We start from the raw sequence: 18,714 nt of genomic DNA, 5'->3' as shown, positions 1-18,714 counted from the left end.
ACCCTTGGCTGCCAGCGGGCGCTGCCAAGTCCTGAGATGCCGAAACGCGCCCTGAGCGTCTGGGGTCGTGCCCGAGGGCCGGGAGGGGCGCGGGGCGGATAAAAGGGCCGCGCGGCGCCGGGGCCGCTTTCTCCGCGCGGTGCCTGCAGAGCTTCGCTCCTCGCCGGCGGGCAGGCGGCCCGGCAGCACCTGAGCGGCGACCCGGGCGCGGGGCCGACCGAGTCGGGGCGCCCGGCCCCTGTCGGGGTCCATCGACGGCAGGAGCGCGGGCCGGGCCATGGCGGGTCTGGAAAGCGCGCCGGCGGCCAGGCCGAGCCTGACCTCCATCTCGTCGGGGGAGCTGCGCAGCCTGTGGACGTGCGACTGCGAGCTGGCCCTGCTGCCCCTGGCCCAGCTGCTGCGCCTGCAGCCCGGCGCCTTCCAGCTGCGCGGCGACCAGCTGGTGGTCCCGGGCCCCGCGGAGCCCGCGGAACCCGCGGCCACGCGCGGGGGCTTTAACGTCTTCAGCGACGGCCTCGTGCGCCTCGACGGACAGCTCTACCGCCTCAGCAGCTACATCAGGAGGTGGGTGGGCCCGCCGCCTGGTCCCCGCCGCCTGGTCCCTGCCGAGGCCTTCACCCCGCTGCCCATCCCAGTCCTCTGGCCTCACTTCCTGAGATCCAGCCTGGATCTCCTCCTTCATCACATTTTCAGATTTTTCTCATTGCTAACGTCACTCGGAGGTGCAAAACTCCCCCCCCCCCCCCCCCCCGCCCTGCCCCGCCCCCGGCCCTGGCTTTCTCTGCCCCTGGCACTGACGTTCTGCAGCTGTCCAAGCTGCCCCGGGAGGGCACTGGGCAGGCGCCTGAGGGAGAGCAGGGTGGGGAGTGCGTGAACTGGTGGATGAGTCTTCCTTCTGGCCCCTTAACTGGATCAAATGAGCTCAAATTGGGGGCACACCCTTTGGGGATGTTGCTCAGCAGAGACTCACACCCTGGCTTTAGAATTGGGGGAAGGGAAGGGGAGAGGATGTTCTCTTCCGTGCCCTAGGAGCTTTATCCAGTGAGGAGGCCCGGGGAGAAGCGTGCAGAAGTTTAAAGTTTCCCATCTTTGGCCTCAGTGAGTTTTCAAAAAATAAATCAATTAACGGTGGCTGAGAAGGGACCAGAGACCCGTGAAGTCCAGCCCAGGGCCGTGTGGGCTGTCGAGTGGGCAGTTCAGTTCTGGGAAAATGAGAGGGATGAGTGTGGCTTCCAGGATCCGGGGACAGAGCTTGGGCCAAACCGAATTTGATGGAGGGTCACAGGATGCTTGACTGTGGTGGCCAAAGTGCCTGAAGCCCTTCCTAGCAGACTCGAAGCCAGCAGGGATGTCGTCTATCGGAGGCAGGCTTTGACGGGGTAAAGGAGGAGGGAGCTTCACGCTGCATTCTGCGCCTCTTGCTACCAGAGGTCACCTTGTGCCTCCAGAGGTCGGGGGCTGGGGGGGGCAGGCGGGTGGTGGTGCTTATATTTGTGTTGCAGAGCTGAGTGCTGGGAAGCGGGCAGTGCAGTCTCGAGGTTGGTTCAGAGGTGGGGAAGCTGGCCAGCTATTAAGATAGAAAGCCTTAGCTCCGGGGAAAGACAAGGGCCAGGGTCACCCTGTGGGTGGGACCAAGCCAAGAGGGGGGAAGCAAACAAAATGAGATGTTTAAAATACCTTCTTCAAAGCTGCTGGGGAAAACCTTGCTTTTTCACACAAAGATACTGAGGGCTTTGAGGGCCTGAAAAACCATTCCCCAGCAAGAATTTCTCCCTTTCTTAGTGAATTGAAAATTCCAAGCCATAAGCAGGGGGCGGTGGGAGGAACTGAGTTAGAAATAAGATTTGCAAAGATTTTAAAAGAAGATAACCGTTGTATTAACAGAGTATGAAAAATTTAAATGTCCAGAATTAATTGAAGCTATAGGTTAGGCTTTGACAGAGTCAGCTCTCCCAGTCTCAGCAAACAATGCTGCGAAGCTTACAATGGTTTTGAAGTCTGGTTGTTCAACTCTTGCTTTGAATATCTCCTCCCCGAAGGAACAGCAGCGTTCCCCTGGCAGTTCAGAGTCCAGAATAAACAATGACCAGGTGACACAGACCAGGGTGCAAACAGGAATCAGCAAATACAAGGTTCTCGTTGTCTAAGCAATCGTGTGAAGGCTTTGGTACCCTGGGAGTACCAAGGCGCCCCTGAGAATAATTGGGGAGGTGGAAGGAACAACCTGTCTTCCTCTCAGGGAACGCACTATGCAAGCACAGCAGCCCCTTATACCTGGGTGTACAGTCCTGGAGGACGATAGGGAACCTGGTCTGAATGGAGAGAGCCTTCTAGAAAGAGGGGGAAGACGGCTGTGGACAGCAGTGAGAGGTTTTGCTCTCATGCATCAGGAGTGGGGTGCATAGTCGAACACAGCTGTCTGAAGTGGCCGCTCCTCAAATGGACACAGATTTACCCAGTTGTGTGGAGATAGCACACAACTTCCTCTCTCAAAAAGCAGTACTTCATTTCTTTCTTTCTCTCTTCAGTCCTTCCTTCCCCTCTCTCTCTCTCCCTCCCTTCCTTCCTTCAATAAGCTCTAGTTTAGTTGAAGAAGAATTTTACGCGGTTTCCTTTTTACCAGTGAGTTCTGGCGCACTTCTAAAGACCCCAGAATCACGCGGCTCAGGGACAGCCCCTTGCATACTCTGCAGTATTTCTTTCAGGCTCTGCCCAGTTCAGTGTCGTTGCCCCTGTGGTCCTGGACACCAGTTTTGGCTGACGTGGCATATTTCCTCGAGGTCAGGCAGTTCTTGGCGAGGATGGCCAGTTTTGCTTTGCCTTCCTAGTGTATCATCTTCAGAGTCACCTTGTACCCCACCATGCACTTTCCACTTTTTATAACACCCTGGGGCCTAGAGTTGATGGACTCCAGTGGCGTTTTTGTCTTCTTTGTGGCCCATATTCCTGCCTTAGGTGTGGGATGGTCCCCAACCAAGAGCAGCTGCCGAGATGGCTGGAGAGTAAGAAACACAGGGTGATGATTCTTAATCGTTTTGGACCATCAAGCTTTTGAGAATCGTAGGTAGACCTTCTTGCCAGAAAGGTCGAGATACACCTAATGTTGCTGACCATGCCGGTAGTTTATGAGATGCTTGGATCCAGGTTAAGAATCCTTCCTCTTTATTTAGTTCTTTTGGTTTTCTTTGAATCATTCAACAAATATTTTGGTGTGGGATAAGCCCACAGCATAAGCAGGATTTCTTCTCGTGGCCTCAGAAGTGTGTGCTGTGACTTTCACAAGGTCCTTTCCCAGAGAACCCCAAGAGGCTAAGAGCTCCTGACGCTGACATTCATACGATTCACGTGCTCAGAGAGTAAGAGGAGATTTCAGTGGTTCTACGCGCTCTGGTTTGTTTCGTAATACTGGAACATTTTCCTAAATATGTACCTGCTAAATAAGCCTCAGGAAAACTAGGGTGGTGGGAAGGCCTAGTGGTGGCACCCAGTCCTGAGAGCCTGCTTGAAATTTCCTTGTCCTCCCGTCGGGGATTTATGGCAAGATCTTTATTGCTATTTTTTTCTTTCAAGCTCAGGATTCCCACCCATGTTACAAACGAAACTTGCTCAGGGTTCCAGGTGCAAATTACCATTAACTACCACACACACACACACACACACACACACACACACACACCCTCCCTTACCTCTTTTTCCTATAACGCAGCCTTTTAGTGGGATGGAATGGCAAACATTTGACAAAGAGGAGCTCTAATTCCCTGTTTTCAGTGGTCCTCTAGCATGAAAGAGGCTGCTTGGGTAATAAAAATAAGAACAATAATAGTGGTGGCCACTAATGCTTACTTGAGTACCAGCAATGGGTGCAAAGTATTTCACAGCTATCTCACAAAAGCTGACAAAGTCGGCACCATTGTCTGTTTCCCTTTTTTACAGATGAGAAAATTAGGACTCAGAGAGATTAAATAGTTTCCCTGGGTGAGATGCTGGTGAGCTGCGGGACCGGGGCCTCTCCACAGCGTTTAGCTATAACCATGCAGCCCACCCTGTCAGCAAACTGCCTCGAACCTGGAATAATTCTGGCTTCCTGTAGACCACAGCGGCTTTCTTATAGATTTCCGGAACCTCAAATTAATAACTGGAATGACGTCAGCCAGTACACATCTTATATAATCAGCCTAAAAGAGAAAGTAAGTCCAGTGGTTTGAAGGAAGCCACTAAAAGCAGTGCTGTGACCTGCTTCTGCCCAGATCTGACCAGCTGTTAGCTGGGTGACAGTCACACCTACCTCGAGATCAGCTGCCTGGGGCAGGGGACACAGGGGAGGAGAGTCAGGGTTGGATCATACTTAGATTTTCACTGGGGGGAGGTGCTTGGGCTCTGTCTGTGGCCCAGGCCACGTCTCAGAAACATCCCTGTATGCAGCCCGGCCACCCTTGCTGTTGCCCTCAGCAAGCCCCCGACCTGTCCTCTGCTTTGGTCCGCATGTCTGAGTCTTGGATTTGATGACCTGCCCAGGACAGCAGCCCCTAAACAGGACTTATAGTGATATTGATGAATTATAATCTCTCACGTGTTGAGCTATGATTTTTACGGGATTCACTTCGGAGTAAGTGTGGACAGGCATGAACGCCAGGACCAGGCTGCCTTGGTTTGAGTCCTAGTTCTGCTGCTTACTAGCTGAGTGACTTGGGAAAGTTACTTAATCTCCGTGACTCAGTCTTCTTAGCTGTAAAATGGGAATAATATTGCCAACAACCTTATAGGGTTGTTGTTCACAATTAAAATGTATGAAGTTCTCAAAACAGTCATTGGTACCTGTTCATCATGGGACAAACGTCAGCTTATGTACCTACCAAGCAACCCCAAGGCCAAGTGCTTCACACACACTATTTCGTCTTTCAGCCACCTCATGGGGTACCTCTTATCAGCCAGATTTTACAGGTGAGGAAATGCATCTCAACAAGGTTAAGAAACTTGCTGAACTCACAGAGACAGGAATCAAACCCAAATCGGTGATTCAAAACAAAGGGCACTAGCCTTTGCTACCTTCTTCCTCCGGAGACTTGCTTTGCCCTTTCAGCTACCCTCCGGTCCTTGCACATGCCTGTCTGTGGGCCTGGATGCCTCCACGTGCAGTCCACAAGGCTTAGCTAAACCAAGACTCCCCCCGGGGTCCCCATCTCCCTCCTGCTTCTGCCCTCCCGTTGGCAGTCTGTTCGGCCCGACGGAACAATCCTTCCTCTGTTCCTGTCCCAGCTCAGCAAGTGGCTCTAGCTCCTAGCCCCTTGGCTTTGCTCCTTCTTAGTTACGTTACTAGGACATGGCCCTGCGGATGCCTGAGTGCAGAGAACTGTGCGTTCTTCTGGCATGTGTGTGTTTGAATGATTAACTCGTTTGTAATCCTCTGAAAAACAGGGACCGTGGCTTAGACCAGTGCTTCTTAAACTTTAAATAAGTTTTTGCAGGTCTCCTTAGGCTCTTGTGAAAATACAGATTTTCGAGCAAATACATTTGGAGAGGGACCCAGGATTCTGCAGGTTTGCAAGCTCCCCCGTGATGCCAGTACTGTTGGTCCAATGATCAGACTTTAAGCAACAAGGCCTTAGATGTGTATCATTTCATATTGAAATGATACATTTTCTTAGCTGTCTCCCCAGTAGACTATATGCTTCTGGAAAGTGGGACTGTTTCCTTCTTCGTTTTGTGTCCCCGGTGCCCAGCACATAGTAGGTGCTCAGTAAATGTTTCTTGCACGAATGAATGAATGAACACGTGTATCGTTGATTAGAGTTACAGATGTTAGAGTGATAAATCTGAAATTTTTGCTTATTTAACTAGAGTTGGGGCAGAAGAAGGAGGTGAGGGAGTGAACAGAAGGAATTGTTTAAGTGTGTAGGGAAGGCTTTGCATAAAACTAACAAGTTAACACTGGAAAGAATGTCCCTGTAAGCTTTTGCTTAGTCACAGCAAAGGACTGTGGAAGCTGTTAGCAATTTCTGGCCCTTTTACACAAGGACTATTCCAATATATTTCTCTTTTTATCTGCTCCTTCCTCCATACTTTAAAAAATGAACACACACACACACACACACACACACACACACACACACACGAGATGGGAGCCGTGTGTCCGAATTCCTGTTTGTCTTTGAGCATTCAGTCATCAGGGACCAGGGAAATTTGGAGCAGCTTTTCAAGTCATGCTAAAGATGATGTAAAATTTGAAGAAAACTCTGGAGAAGCGTTGGCATCTTAGAGGATGGGTGATCTTTCAGCTACTCCTGATTTGCTAGAAGCAAAAATTCAATGTTCTGTCTTGGTCCCATCTTTCAGGTGTTGCCTTCGTTAAACTGCTCCCTCTAGCCTTCCAAACTGAAAAGATGAGGAAAGAAATTGGAGCAAGGAAAGAGAAACCCTTACTTATTTTTTAGATATTCATATAGTCCTCCTTTCCTGGTCACTCAAATGAACACAGCCCTGGTTGTGTGTCAGAAGCTTACAGAACTTCACGCTAAGGCCAGCGGAGTTGGCCAGAATTAAAGACACTAATAATGTTTGTTGAGCATCTACTATGGGCCCAAGTACATACGTCTATGTTACTGGCACTGCATTACATCATCAAATGGAAGGCAATACCGTTATATCCCTTTTACAGATGAGGGGATGGGTTCAGTGGGTTAAGTAACTCACTGAAGGTCATAATGAGTTGTGGCTCTGGGACTGAGTTCACACAGCCAGTCAATTAGAACGTGAATTAAATCTTCTTATTTCGAACACTATGCTTTCTATCACATTGTTCTGCCTTTCAATCTTTGGATTAAAGCCAGGTGTAGAAAGTTCCAGCCTAGCAGCATTTTGGGGCCAGGATAAAAGCAATGAAGAAATGAGAGTTTAAAGGAACTATCTTAAACTGTTTGCTTCTCATCCCTAATGAAAACTTCAGCGAATAGAATAAATATCTAGGACACAGAAGCAATATTTGCATGAGTAATTCATAAATATGCATGATTGAAGATGAGATAACTGGTCCCTAAGGTCGTCTAGTCAGGCTCATCTTGAAACAAAACTGGTGGTTGAATGTCAGGTACTTGAAGACCTGTGAGATTTAGCAACTAGGTCCTCAATCTTTGTATTTTAGTGACTTACATATCCAGATTTCATACCAGTGAATTCCAAAGGGATGCTCACATGTATTTATTCCACTGCAATTTTGAGGTGTTTAACAATTGGACAGTAACCGGGAGGCTGGGGATGGATGAATTAAGGAAGTGGTTCTTATTTGTGACCTGGTTTAAACGGAGGGTTAAGTAGGGATCTTGCCGCAATCTCTCGTCTGTACATGGTGTTATCAGAGCTCTCGAGTGAGCAGCCTTTTCCCACATCTGTGGCACAGTGATAACTGGCGATGCTCTGTGATGATGTTTACAGCCCTGTTAAGATCCGAAAAGTGCCTCTGAATCATCAAAGGAAGATTAAGTTATGTTGAGCATAGTCTTATGATTCAGGATATCTTATTAAATTCAGACTCCAAAAGAGGTGACCCATGGATAGGTTCTGCATTAAACTCAATACATAACTCCAGAAGATGCCCCCTTTCCCCTTCCCCACCCAGTCTCCCTTCTTTGATCAGGCCGAATAACAGCTCTCTGGGCCCTACAGCAGTCAAAAAAGTCTTCCAGAGAATTTGGTGGAAAACTGATGATTTTTCCAACCAGGGATCATTTCCAAGTTGAGATTTTTATCTTCCTCCTGCCAGTGATGCCTCCAATGAGATGTCAGTCGACGTTGTAGGCAGAGGCAAGTACTGCACTGCCGTTTGGGTCATCAGAATAGTATTCAAAGCTGCAGATTTTCTGGGTGTCCTGTACACACGCGCACCATGTCCATGCCCTAGAGGGTGACAGTCAGACTGTGGGTATTGAGAGAGTAGAGCAATCACTGTGAGGGAAATATTAAGTGCTTAAATGACGATAAATGAACTCCATGATACACAAGGTGGGAGAACGTGAAAATTGCTTTGGATGGATCACAGGTGGTACCCGACCCCCAGCCAGCATCGTGCATCTGTCTCTTTGATGTTTAGTCCAATCAGGCTTGCCCTTCTTTTGCTAAAGGCTCTTCTTCCTGCTTTCTCCCCCTGCCCCTCCCCACACCCCCTGCAACCACAGGCCTCACAGGCCGGCCTCTCCTCTACCACTGCCCAGGTCTCTCTGCCCACCTGGGCCAGGTCCTTGGGAGCTGAATAGATGGATGGTGGAAGGGTGGGGCGCACAAGGGGCCCCTGTACTGCCGCCCTGCTACCCCATCCCCAATTCCTGGACCCTGAGCTCCTCAGATGTGCAAGGCACGTGTCAGCACACCATCCGGTGCTTAGTGAATGCTGCTGAATGAGAGTGAGTGAACCCAGCAAATCGTGGTTCCCTTTCTCCTTCCTTCTCCTTCGCTTCCTTTCTCCAGTACCTTTTGGCAGTTGGTCAGTTGGGACAAAGAACAGGAAAATTCTCCCTCTGCTGATGTGGGACACAGTGCCGCTCCCGCCAGGTGCCCCTTTACCCCATCCTCACTGTGCACTGCTCTGCCCAGAGGAGGATGGGGGTAGGGGAGGCACGGAGGGAGAACCCTAGGAAATCCCTGGTCTGTGTCTGCATTATCATACCCAGTCCATGCCACTGCTAACCCCCTTCTCCATTCCCACCCTCCTCTCCCCTCGCGCCCACACCCCTGAACAGCGACACCTGCACCCACTCTCCGTCCCCGGGTGCACCAGCCTGTGTGCCCCTCCCCACCGCAGGACCAGCCCCCTAACTAGCCACGTGCCCCGGGTTGGGAGATGGACGCTACATTAAAAGCCTGGTGAAATAGAAGGCAGGAAGCATTTTAGATGCTCCATCGGGGGTCAGGTTTTAAAAGCCCTCAAAATCAGATCTGACAATCCAAGAAAAAAGGACACAGATTTCTAAGAAACCAAGCTGGAGGCAGACAGTGGAAGCTGTTTTTTCCTGACTCGGGGGGTGGATATTCTCCCACTGCTTTTGACCCAGGCCTGGGTCCCCGTCTCGTGCTCCGGCCCCTCTAAGTGGGCTGTGGGGAGAGGACAATGGGGAAGGAGGCTGAGGGGACTTTGCGGCCAGAGCTCTCTGCTGCGGGCGCTCCCCAGGGCTGGTATTTTCATGTCAGTCTCTGGAAGGACAAGAAGCTGGAAAGAAACAGGGGAGCCGTCTCTGCAGGGGACTAGATGTCAGAAGCCAACATGCGGCCCTTTAGCAAAAGCAGCCCATTCAGTCCATGCAGACCTTGCAGTAGTGCCAGTCAGTGGGGAAGCCGCTGTGTCTTGAAGAGGGACTGGGGTATCCACATCCCCCAGCATGCTGGATGCCACTCAGCCTGCCCGTGTCCATGCCGCTTCTGAGCTTGGGTTTGGTTAGAAAATTAGCGTTCTTTTTGAAGGAAGCCAATTTGCACTTGCATCTGTCTTTTTTAAAATCAACAGTGCAGGTAGAGACACAGAAAGGCTGCTTGGAAAATGTGCAGAGTAGGGAGACAAAGCTATCATATTGGAGGACAGAGTCAAGAAACACAAAGATCTTCCTGGGCTGCAATAATGAACTAACACCAAGGAGGCTAAATGTAATAGGGCCCTGGGCAGAAATCCAACATGAGTTTTGTTTTTTGGTTTTTTTTAATTGCACAAGCTCACGATCAGGGAGATGTGAATTGGTTCATATGAATATTGGTTGATTGTCTAATCAATGGAGCCGTCTGGGTTTATCCTGGGATTAGAGAAGGAAAGGAAAATTTCAGACCCACCAGTTAGGATGACTACACTGGAGAAGACCCAGAAAATTCCACTTATTGAGTAGAATTCATTCTCAACCCAGAGAGACATAGGGCTCCGGTAGCTTCAAATGAACGCTTACAGCCCAAAGATAGACGGTACTAGCCATCATCTGGTCCAGGCTGCCCTTGAGAGCCAGGTATTGGTGCCAGGCACCCCCAGGACCAGGGCCACCTTTAGTTTGCATGCTGATCAGGGGAGGGGATTTATTTATTTGGTACAAGATATGGTTGCCTCCCGAAGGACATTTCAGGGGACTTCCCTCAGAGGGTCTGAGGATGTAGTAGGCACCTGTCCAGTACGTCCCCTTCCTGACCTCGATGGGAAGGTACATCGCACTTGTAATCATCTCTTCTTTTTTCATAGATACGTGGAACTGACCAACTACTGCGATTATAAAGACTACCGGGAAACTATATTGAGCAAACCATTGCTATTCTTTATTAATGTACAGACCAAAAAGGACTCCTCGAAAGGTAGGTTTGTAAATGTTTGGGTTTGGTTCTGCCTTGCTGGACTGTGGACTGTAGCCTGCCGATGAGGTAGAAGTTGGGCGTGGAGAAAGCAGCTTGTGCAAGGCTGGAAGCCTGGTGTGTGAGGCCATCAGCACAGCACAAGCCTGCAGAGCAGACCTCTAAGTGATCCTACGGCAGAAGCCATCTGTCTCTGAGTCTTGTTTCATACTTCCTGTCTAAGCAGGAAGTGATCTCTGAGCCTGCAGGGGTTGCAAAAATGACCAGAGTGATGAAGATGATGATATATAATATTGCCTACCATGTATCAAGCACTTCTGTGAGGCATGTGCTAATGTGAATAATTGGTCAACAGCCCAGTAGGGCATATCATGCAAAGGAGAACATTTTTGAGCATGAAAGCAGGAACTGTAATAAGTATGCTGGGATAAAGGTATAAACTAGAACTGACTCAGGCGTAACCAGGATGCCTGGCCGTCCTGCCTATGCGGTACTTATCCCATCCCCATTTTATACATGAGAAAACTAAGGTAAAGAAAATAAACGCTTACGTAGATGCTTTTATGTTTCACGCTCTGGCCTTCGAATTTCAATTTTAGAGATCTCTCTTTATTGTTTCTTCAGAAATCAGACTGATAACAACTATATTAACTCAAATTCCAATACGAAAATATCTCAGTTTTCCCTTCTCCCCCCCGCTCAGTGATACATGGGGAAAGTCATGGGCATAAGTGCTGTAATAGCAGTAGCGTTTCTTACACTTACTTCTAAATAACGTTCTTCAAATGAGACCAAGAGATTAAGAATTGATCTACAAATTCCAAATAGACTTCCTCAGACATGCCCTTCCTCATTCAGATTCGTTGGACCTGATTCTCTGCTCGTCTCATTCAGAGTCATTCAGATTCCCTTCTCACTTCATACTTCAAAGTCACAATGTCCTTCTTGGCAGGAGGGGCCGGGAACAGATCACACTGTAACAAGCAATGCTCGGTAGAGCATCTGAGCCCCTGATGCTATTTGGCTTGCTGGTGACCAGAAAGCTGAGAATTCTCTAAGAATGTAAAGCACAGATGTATCCAGTATACCTCCCGCATCGATCTCTCAGGAGGGTTCTTAAGAAAGAATAAGAGACCTCTCCATTTTAACATTGTAATGAACATACAGGGAGTGGTAAAAGGAAATATCTGTGGGTGGCCTTGAAAAGATTCGCAGTTATATAATGCTTGTGGAAGGAGGTAGAGAAACCCAGTCCTCCTTGGCTGTGAGGAGAGCCATGCAATGAGGAGATTCTGTGACACAAAGCTTAAGATGCTCAAGTTTAAATTATGAAAATTGTGATTAGGGCAACACGTCCAGCCCTGCTGCTATCCTAAACTTGTACTTTTGTGCAAATTTAGAAGAAGCCACCATTAACTCAAGACAATTTACTAATCCTTCCCAGAAGTTTGTCATAATAAATGTACAAGTAGACAATGTGGAAGCGATTGGCATCCTCTAGAATTGTGCAGTGCACAGCCTGCCCAACCTGCACAACGGTGGATGGAGGGTGGCGGCCTTAAGTATCTAATGAGCCCAAAGGTCTTGGTTTAGTTTATGTGAAAGTTAATTCAAGGTATCAAATAGCTGGCTTGCTTTACTTGCTTATTTATATATTTTCTCAAAGAGGAAATAAGGTAGTTTCTATCTAAAGTGCCCCAAAAAATAATTTGGGAGAAAGGAAAACAGGGGAAGGAAAAAGAAGATGGATAAGGTTAGTGCAAAGGTTAGTTCAAAATGTATTCCCCAGGGATGTAACACTTGCTATTGGTGGACCGCAGGTTTGATGCTCAAAGCCCGTGTAGGATGTTCAGTTCCCCAAATCACATGATGGCTGGTGCATGGCCTTTAAACAAAGGGTGGCATTCTATGTTATGGGTCTTCCTAGAAAAAGTGCTTGAGTAATGAAGGACATGGAGCTTGATTCCGGGGGCTGGAAAAGTTAAGAGGTTGTTGGTTCGCAGTATTTAAAATTTCCTAGGGAGTAAACAACACCCCTTTGCTTAGATTAGATAGAACTGGACAGAATTGGATTTAAACCAAACCAAACCGATCAAATAAAGAACAAAAAACAACTGCCAGGACACAGACGTGGCATTATTTAAACAATGGGAGGGACATTTCTGCTGGGCTTGTCCTGGGCTGGGACGTGGAGGAGAACCAATCTCAGATTACCTTGGTCCTTAGAACTCTAGACTAGCCCTTTGCAGACTGAAAGCCAGGTCTCTGGGGGAGGACAGGGAAAGAGGGAGGGGGAAGCGTCCTTCCCTGGATGGATTTTCTGCTTTGTAAGTGAGGAAATGTGGGTGAGAGCCAAGTTGCTGTTTATCCAGCAAGGCAGTGACACGAAAACCAGCCATCTCCAGTTTTCACTTTGGCTCCCATGCTGGCTGCACACAGAGGAGACTCAGTGCTTATCTGTGATAATTATGGACTGGAACTTTCGATTTCTGAGGCACGAGTGACAAAATGCAGCCTGGGGGGAGCTGATTTTCTAACCTGCGTTGACAGTATCCTGGAGCTTCCTCACGCCTGCAAATTTCTTGGAAACATTTCTAGAAACCTGGTTAGGCTTTGCAGTGAGGGAGCAGCGAGGGAGGTTATAAATTAATAAAATCTCCAAATATGGTGGGAATCACTGCTTTGTCAGATACTAAGAAGTACACATGCAACCTTGTTTTCTGACTTCTACTTCCTAATTTCTAGAAAGAACGTATGCGTTTCTTGTGAACACCAGGCACCCCAAGATAAGAAGACAGATAGAGCAGGGGATGGACATGGTCATTTCCTCAGTGATTGGAGAAAGCTACTGGCTTCAGGTGAGGTTGGCTTGTGTGAATCCAGGGCTGCCAACACACAGAAGCGGGTCTGGGTGTTTCAGGCCAGGACTGAGTCCCTAGAGCTTAACTCTAACTTAAATGAATCCAGACACAGACCTTTTCGATTGCTTCATTATCACTACCAATAAAATGAACTTAGTTTCTAGCAGCTTCTTAGAAATAGGGTAAGAATAAATATAAATTTGACCAAGCAGTTCAAGGTCTTTACATGGATTTTGATGCAAATGCAAAGATTTGTTTTAAAAAAATAAAGGCAACTGACTGAGGGCAGACACCAAAACCAATAGGAACGATGAACCTGCAGCCCATGAAAAGGAGACCCCAAACACAGTAAGTTAAGCAAAATGAGAAGACAGAGAAACACACAGCAGATGAAGCAGCAAGGAAGGAGCAACACACCAGACCAAACAACTGAAGAGGAAATAGGCAGTCTACCTGAAAAAGAATTCAGAGTAATGATAGTAAAGATGATCCAAAGTCTTGGAAATAGAATGGAGGAAATACAAGAAACGTTTAACAAGGACCTAGAAGAACTAAAGAGCAAACAAACAATGATGAACAACACAATAAATGAAATTAAAAATTCTCTAGAAGGGATCAATAGCAGAATAACTGAGGCAGAAGAACGGATAAGTGACCAGGAAGATAAATAGTGGAAATAACTACTGCAGAGCAGAATAAAGAAAAAAGAATGAAAAGAATTGAGGACAGTCTCAGAGACCTCTGGGACAACATTAAATGCACTAACATTCAAATTATAGGGGTCCCAGAAGAAGAAGAGAAAAAGAGAGGGACTGAGAAAATATTTGAAGAGATTATAGTTGAAAACTTCCCTAATATGGGAAAGGAAATAGTCAAGTCCAGGAAGTGCAGAGAGTCCCATACAGGATAAATCCAAGGAGAAACACTCCAAGACACATATTAATCAAACTATCAAAAATTAAATACAAAGAAAACATATTAAAAGCAGCAAGGGAAAAACAACAAATAACTTACAAGGGAATCCCCATAAGGTTAATAGTTGATCTTTCAGCAGAAACTCTGCAAGCCAGAAGGGACTGGCAGGAGATATCTAAAATGATGAAAGGGAAAAACGTAAAACCAAGATTCCTCTACCCAGCAAGGATCTCATTCAGATTTGACGGAGAAATTAAAACCTTTACAGACAAGCAAAAACTACTAGAATTCAGCAACACCAAAACAGCTTTACAACAAATGCTACAGGAACTTCTCTAGGCAGGAAACACAAGAGAAGGAAAAGACCTACAATAACAAACCCAAAACAATTAAGAAAATGGTAATAGGAACATACGTATTGATTACTACCTTAAATGTAAATGGATTAAATGCTCCAACCAAAAGACATAGGCTGGCTGAATGGATACAAAAACAAGACCCGTATATATGCTGTCTACAAGAGGCCCACTTCAGACCTAGGGACACATACAGACTGAAAGTGAGGGGATGGAAAAAGATATTCCATGCAAATGGAAATCAAAAGAAAGCTGGAGTAGCAATTCTCATATCAGACAAAATAGACTTTAAAATAAAGACTATTACAAGAGACAAAGAAGGACACTACATAATGAACAAGGGATCAATCCAAGAAGATGATATAACATTTCTAAATATTTATGCACCCAACATAGGAACACCTCAATACACAAGGCAAATGCTAACAGCCATAAAATTGACAGTAACACAATCCTAGTAGGGGACTTTAACACTCCACTTTCACCAATGGACAGATCATCCAAGATGAAAATAAATAAGGAAACACAAGCTTTAAATGATACATTAAACAAGATGGACTTAATTGATATTTATTGGACATTCCATCCAAAAACAACAGAATACACTTTCTTCTCAAGTGCTCAAGGAACATTCTCCAGGATAGATCATGTCTTGGGTCACAAATCAAGCCTTGGTAAATTTAAGAAAATTGAAATCATATCAAGTATCTTTTCTGACCACACTATGAGACTAGACATCAATTACAGGAAAACAATCTGTAAAAAATGCAAACACATGGAGGGTAAACAATACACTACTAAATTACCAAGAGATCACTGAAGAAATCAAAGAGGAAATCAAAAAATACCTAGAGACAAATGACAGTGAAAACACGATGACCCCAAACCTATGGGATGCAGCAAAAGCAGTTCTAAGAGGGAAGTTTATAGCAATAGAATCCTACCTCAAGGAACAAGAAACATCTCAAATAAACAACCTAACCTTACACCTAAAGCAATTAGAGAAAGAAGAACAAATAAAACCCAGAGTTAGCAGAAGGAAAGAAATCTGAAAAATCAGATCAGAAATAAATGAAAAAGAAATGATGGAAACAGTAGCAAAGATCAATAAAACTAAAAGCTGGTTCTTTGAGAAGATAAACAAAATTGATAAACCATTAGCCAGACTCATAAAGAAAAAAAGGGAGAAGACTCAAATCAATAGAATTAGAAATGAAAAAGGAGAAGTAACAACTGACACTGCAGAAATACAAAGGATCATGAGAGATTGCTACAAGCAAGTATAGGCCAATAAAATGGACAACCTGGAAGAAATGGACAAATTCTTAGACAGGTATAACCTTCTGAGACTGAACCAGGAAGAAATCGAAAAAATAAACAGACCAACTACAAGTACTGAAATTGAGACTGTGATGAAAAATCTTCCAACAAACAAAAGGCCAGGACCAGATGGCTTCACAGGTGAATTCTATCAAACATTTAGAGAAGAGCTAACACCTATCCTTCTCAAACTCTTCCAAAATATAGCAGAGGGAGGAACACTCCTAAACTCATTCTAGGAGGCCACCATCACCTTGATACCAAAACCAGACAAAGATGTCACAAAGAAAGAAAACTACAGACCAATTTCCCTGAGGAACATAGATGCAAAAATCCTCAACAAAATACGAGCAAACAGAATCCAACAGCACATTAAAAGGATAATACACCATGATCAAGTGGGGTTTATCCCAGAAATGCAAGGATTCTTCAACATACGCAAATCAATGTGATAAACCATATTAACAAATTGAAGGAAAAAACAATATGATCATCTCAATAGATGCAGAAAAAGCTTTCAACAACCTTTCAACAGCTTTCAACCTGTTTATGATAAAAACCCTCCAGAAAGTAATCACAGAGGGAAGCTACCTCAACATAATAAAGGCCATGTATGACAAACCCACAGCCAACATCATTTGCAGTGGTGAAAAACTGAACCCATTTTCTCTAAGATCAGGAATAAGACAAGGTTGTCCACTCTCACCACTATTATTCAACATAGTTTTGCAAGTTTGAGCCAGAGCAATGAGAGAAGAAAAAGAAATAAAAGGAACACAAATTGGAAAAGAAGAAGTAAAGCTGTTACTGTTGGCAGATGACATGATACTATACATAGAGAATCCTAAAGAAGCTACCAGAAAACTACTACAGCTAATCAATGAATTTGGTAAAGTAGCAGTATACAGAATTAATGCACAGAAATCTCTTGCATTCCTAAACACTAATGATGAAAACTCTGAAAGAGAAATTAAGGAAACAGTCCCATTTACCATTGCAACAAAAAGAATAAAATACCTAGGAATAAGCCTACCTAAGGAGACAAAAGACTTGTATGCAGAAAACTATAAGACACTATGAAAGAAATTAAAGGTGATATAAACAGATGGAGAGAAATACCATGTTCTTGGATTGGAAGAATCAACACTGTGAAAATGACTATACTACCCAAAGCAATCTACAGATTCAATGCAATCTGTATCAAACTACCAATGGCAGTTTTCACAGAACTACAACAAAAAATTTCACAATGTGTATGGAAACATAAAAGACCCCGAAAAAAAAAAAGACCACGAATAGCCAGAGCAATCTTGAGAAAGAAAAACGGAGCTGAAGGAATCAGGCTCCCTGACTTCAGACTATACTACAAAGCTACAGTAATCAAGACAGTATGGTACTGGCACAAAAACAGAAATATAGATCAATGGAACAGGATAGAAAGCCCAGAGATAAACCCATGCACATATGGTCACCTTATTTATTTTTTATAGCCCTGTTGCTCGCACATGTGAAAGCAACTTCATTGACTGGACTTTTTTTTTTTTTTTGCGGTACGTGGGCCTCTCTCCGTTGTGGCCTCTCCCGCTGTGGAGCACAGGCTCCGGACGCACAGGCTCAGTGGCCATGGCTCACGGGCCCAGCCGCTCTGCGGCATGTGGGATCTTCCTGGACCGGGGCACAAACCCGTGTCCGCTGCATCGGCAGGTGGACTCTCAACCACTGCGCCACCAGGGAAGCCCCCTGGTCACCTTATTTTTGATAAAGGAGGCAAGAATATACAATGGAGAAAAGACAGCCTCTTCAAAAAGTGGTGCTGAGAAAACTGGACAGATACATGTAAAAGAATGAAATTAGAACACTCCCTAACACCATACACATAAATAAACTCCAAATGGATTAAAGACCTAAATGTAAGGCCAGACACTATAAAACTCTACGGGGAAAACATACGCAGAACACTCTATGACATAAATCACAGCAAGATCCTTTTTGACCCAGCTCCTTGAGAAATGGAAATAAAAACAAAAATAAACAAATGGGACCTAATGAAACTTCAAAGCTTTTGCACAGCAAAGGAAACCATAAACAAGACGAAAATACAACCCTCAGAATGGGAGAAAATATTTGCAAATGAAGCAACTGACAAAGGATTAATCCCCAAAATTTACAAGCAGCTCATGCAGCTCAGTATCAAAAAAACAACCCAATCCAAAAATGGGCAGAAGACCTAAATAGACATTTCTTCAAAGAAGATATACAGATTGCCAATAAACACATGAAAGGATGCTCAACATCACTAATCATTAGAGGAATGCAAATCAAAGCTGCAATGAGGTATCACCTCACACTGGTCAGAATGGCCATCATCAAAAAATCTACAAACAATAAATGCTGGAGAGGGTGTGGAGAAAAGGGAACCCTCCTGCACTGTTGGTGAGAATGTAAATTGATACAGTCACTATGGAGAACAGTATGGAGTTTCCTTAAAAAACTAAAAATAGAACTACCATACGACCCAGCAATCCCACTACTGGGCATATACCCTGAGAAAACCATAATTCAAAAAGAGTCATGTACCAAAATGTTCATTGCAGCTCTACTTACAATAGCCAGGACATGGAAGCAACGTAAGTGTCCATCGACAGATGAATGGATAAAGAAGATGTGGCACATATATGCAATGGAATATTACTCAGCCATAGAAAGAAACGAAATTGAGTTATTTGTAGTGAGGTGGATGGACCTAGAGTCTGTCATACAGAGTGAAGTAAGTCAGAAAGAGAAAAACAAATACAGTATGCTAACACATATATATGGAATCTAAAAAAAAAAAAAAGGTTCTGCAGAATCTAGGGACAGGATAGGAATAAAGACGCAGACGTAGAGAATGGACTTGAGGACACGGGGAGGGGGAAGGGTAAGCTGGGATGAAGTGAGAGAGTGGCATGGACTTA

At 45.4% G+C, this 18,714-nt stretch overlaps 1 protein-coding gene and 1 pseudogene across 1 annotated transcript in view; one reads left to right on the top strand and one right to left on the bottom strand.

Annotated features, from left to right (window-relative positions):
- The first annotated feature begins 62 nt into the window (after positions 1 to 62).
- MEDAG (mesenteric estrogen dependent adipogenesis) overlaps positions 63 to 18,714 on the top strand; it is a 21,948-nt gene continuing 3,296 nt past the window's right edge. The window contains exons 1-3 of the mRNA XM_027116568.1: positions 63 to 564; positions 10,202 to 10,311; positions 13,054 to 13,166. Of these exons, the coding sequence (XP_026972369.1) occupies positions 278 to 564; positions 10,202 to 10,311; positions 13,054 to 13,166 (510 nt within the window). The 5' untranslated portion in view covers positions 63 to 277. The remainder of the gene's footprint in view (positions 565 to 10,201; positions 10,312 to 13,053; positions 13,167 to 18,714) is intronic.
- Positions 573 to 10,022, bottom strand: LOC113625527 (60S ribosomal protein L30-like; annotated as a pseudogene).

This window comes from Aethalodelphis obliquidens, unplaced genomic scaffold (assembly GCF_003676395.1).
Source record: "Aethalodelphis obliquidens isolate GAN/ISIS:26980383/991018 unplaced genomic scaffold, ASM367639v1 scaffold16, whole genome shotgun sequence".
NCBI lineage: Eukaryota > Metazoa > Chordata > Mammalia > Artiodactyla > Delphinidae > Aethalodelphis > Aethalodelphis obliquidens.
Note: the sequence above shows the minus strand (reverse complement) of the source record. Positions and strands in the feature narration are given on the sequence as shown.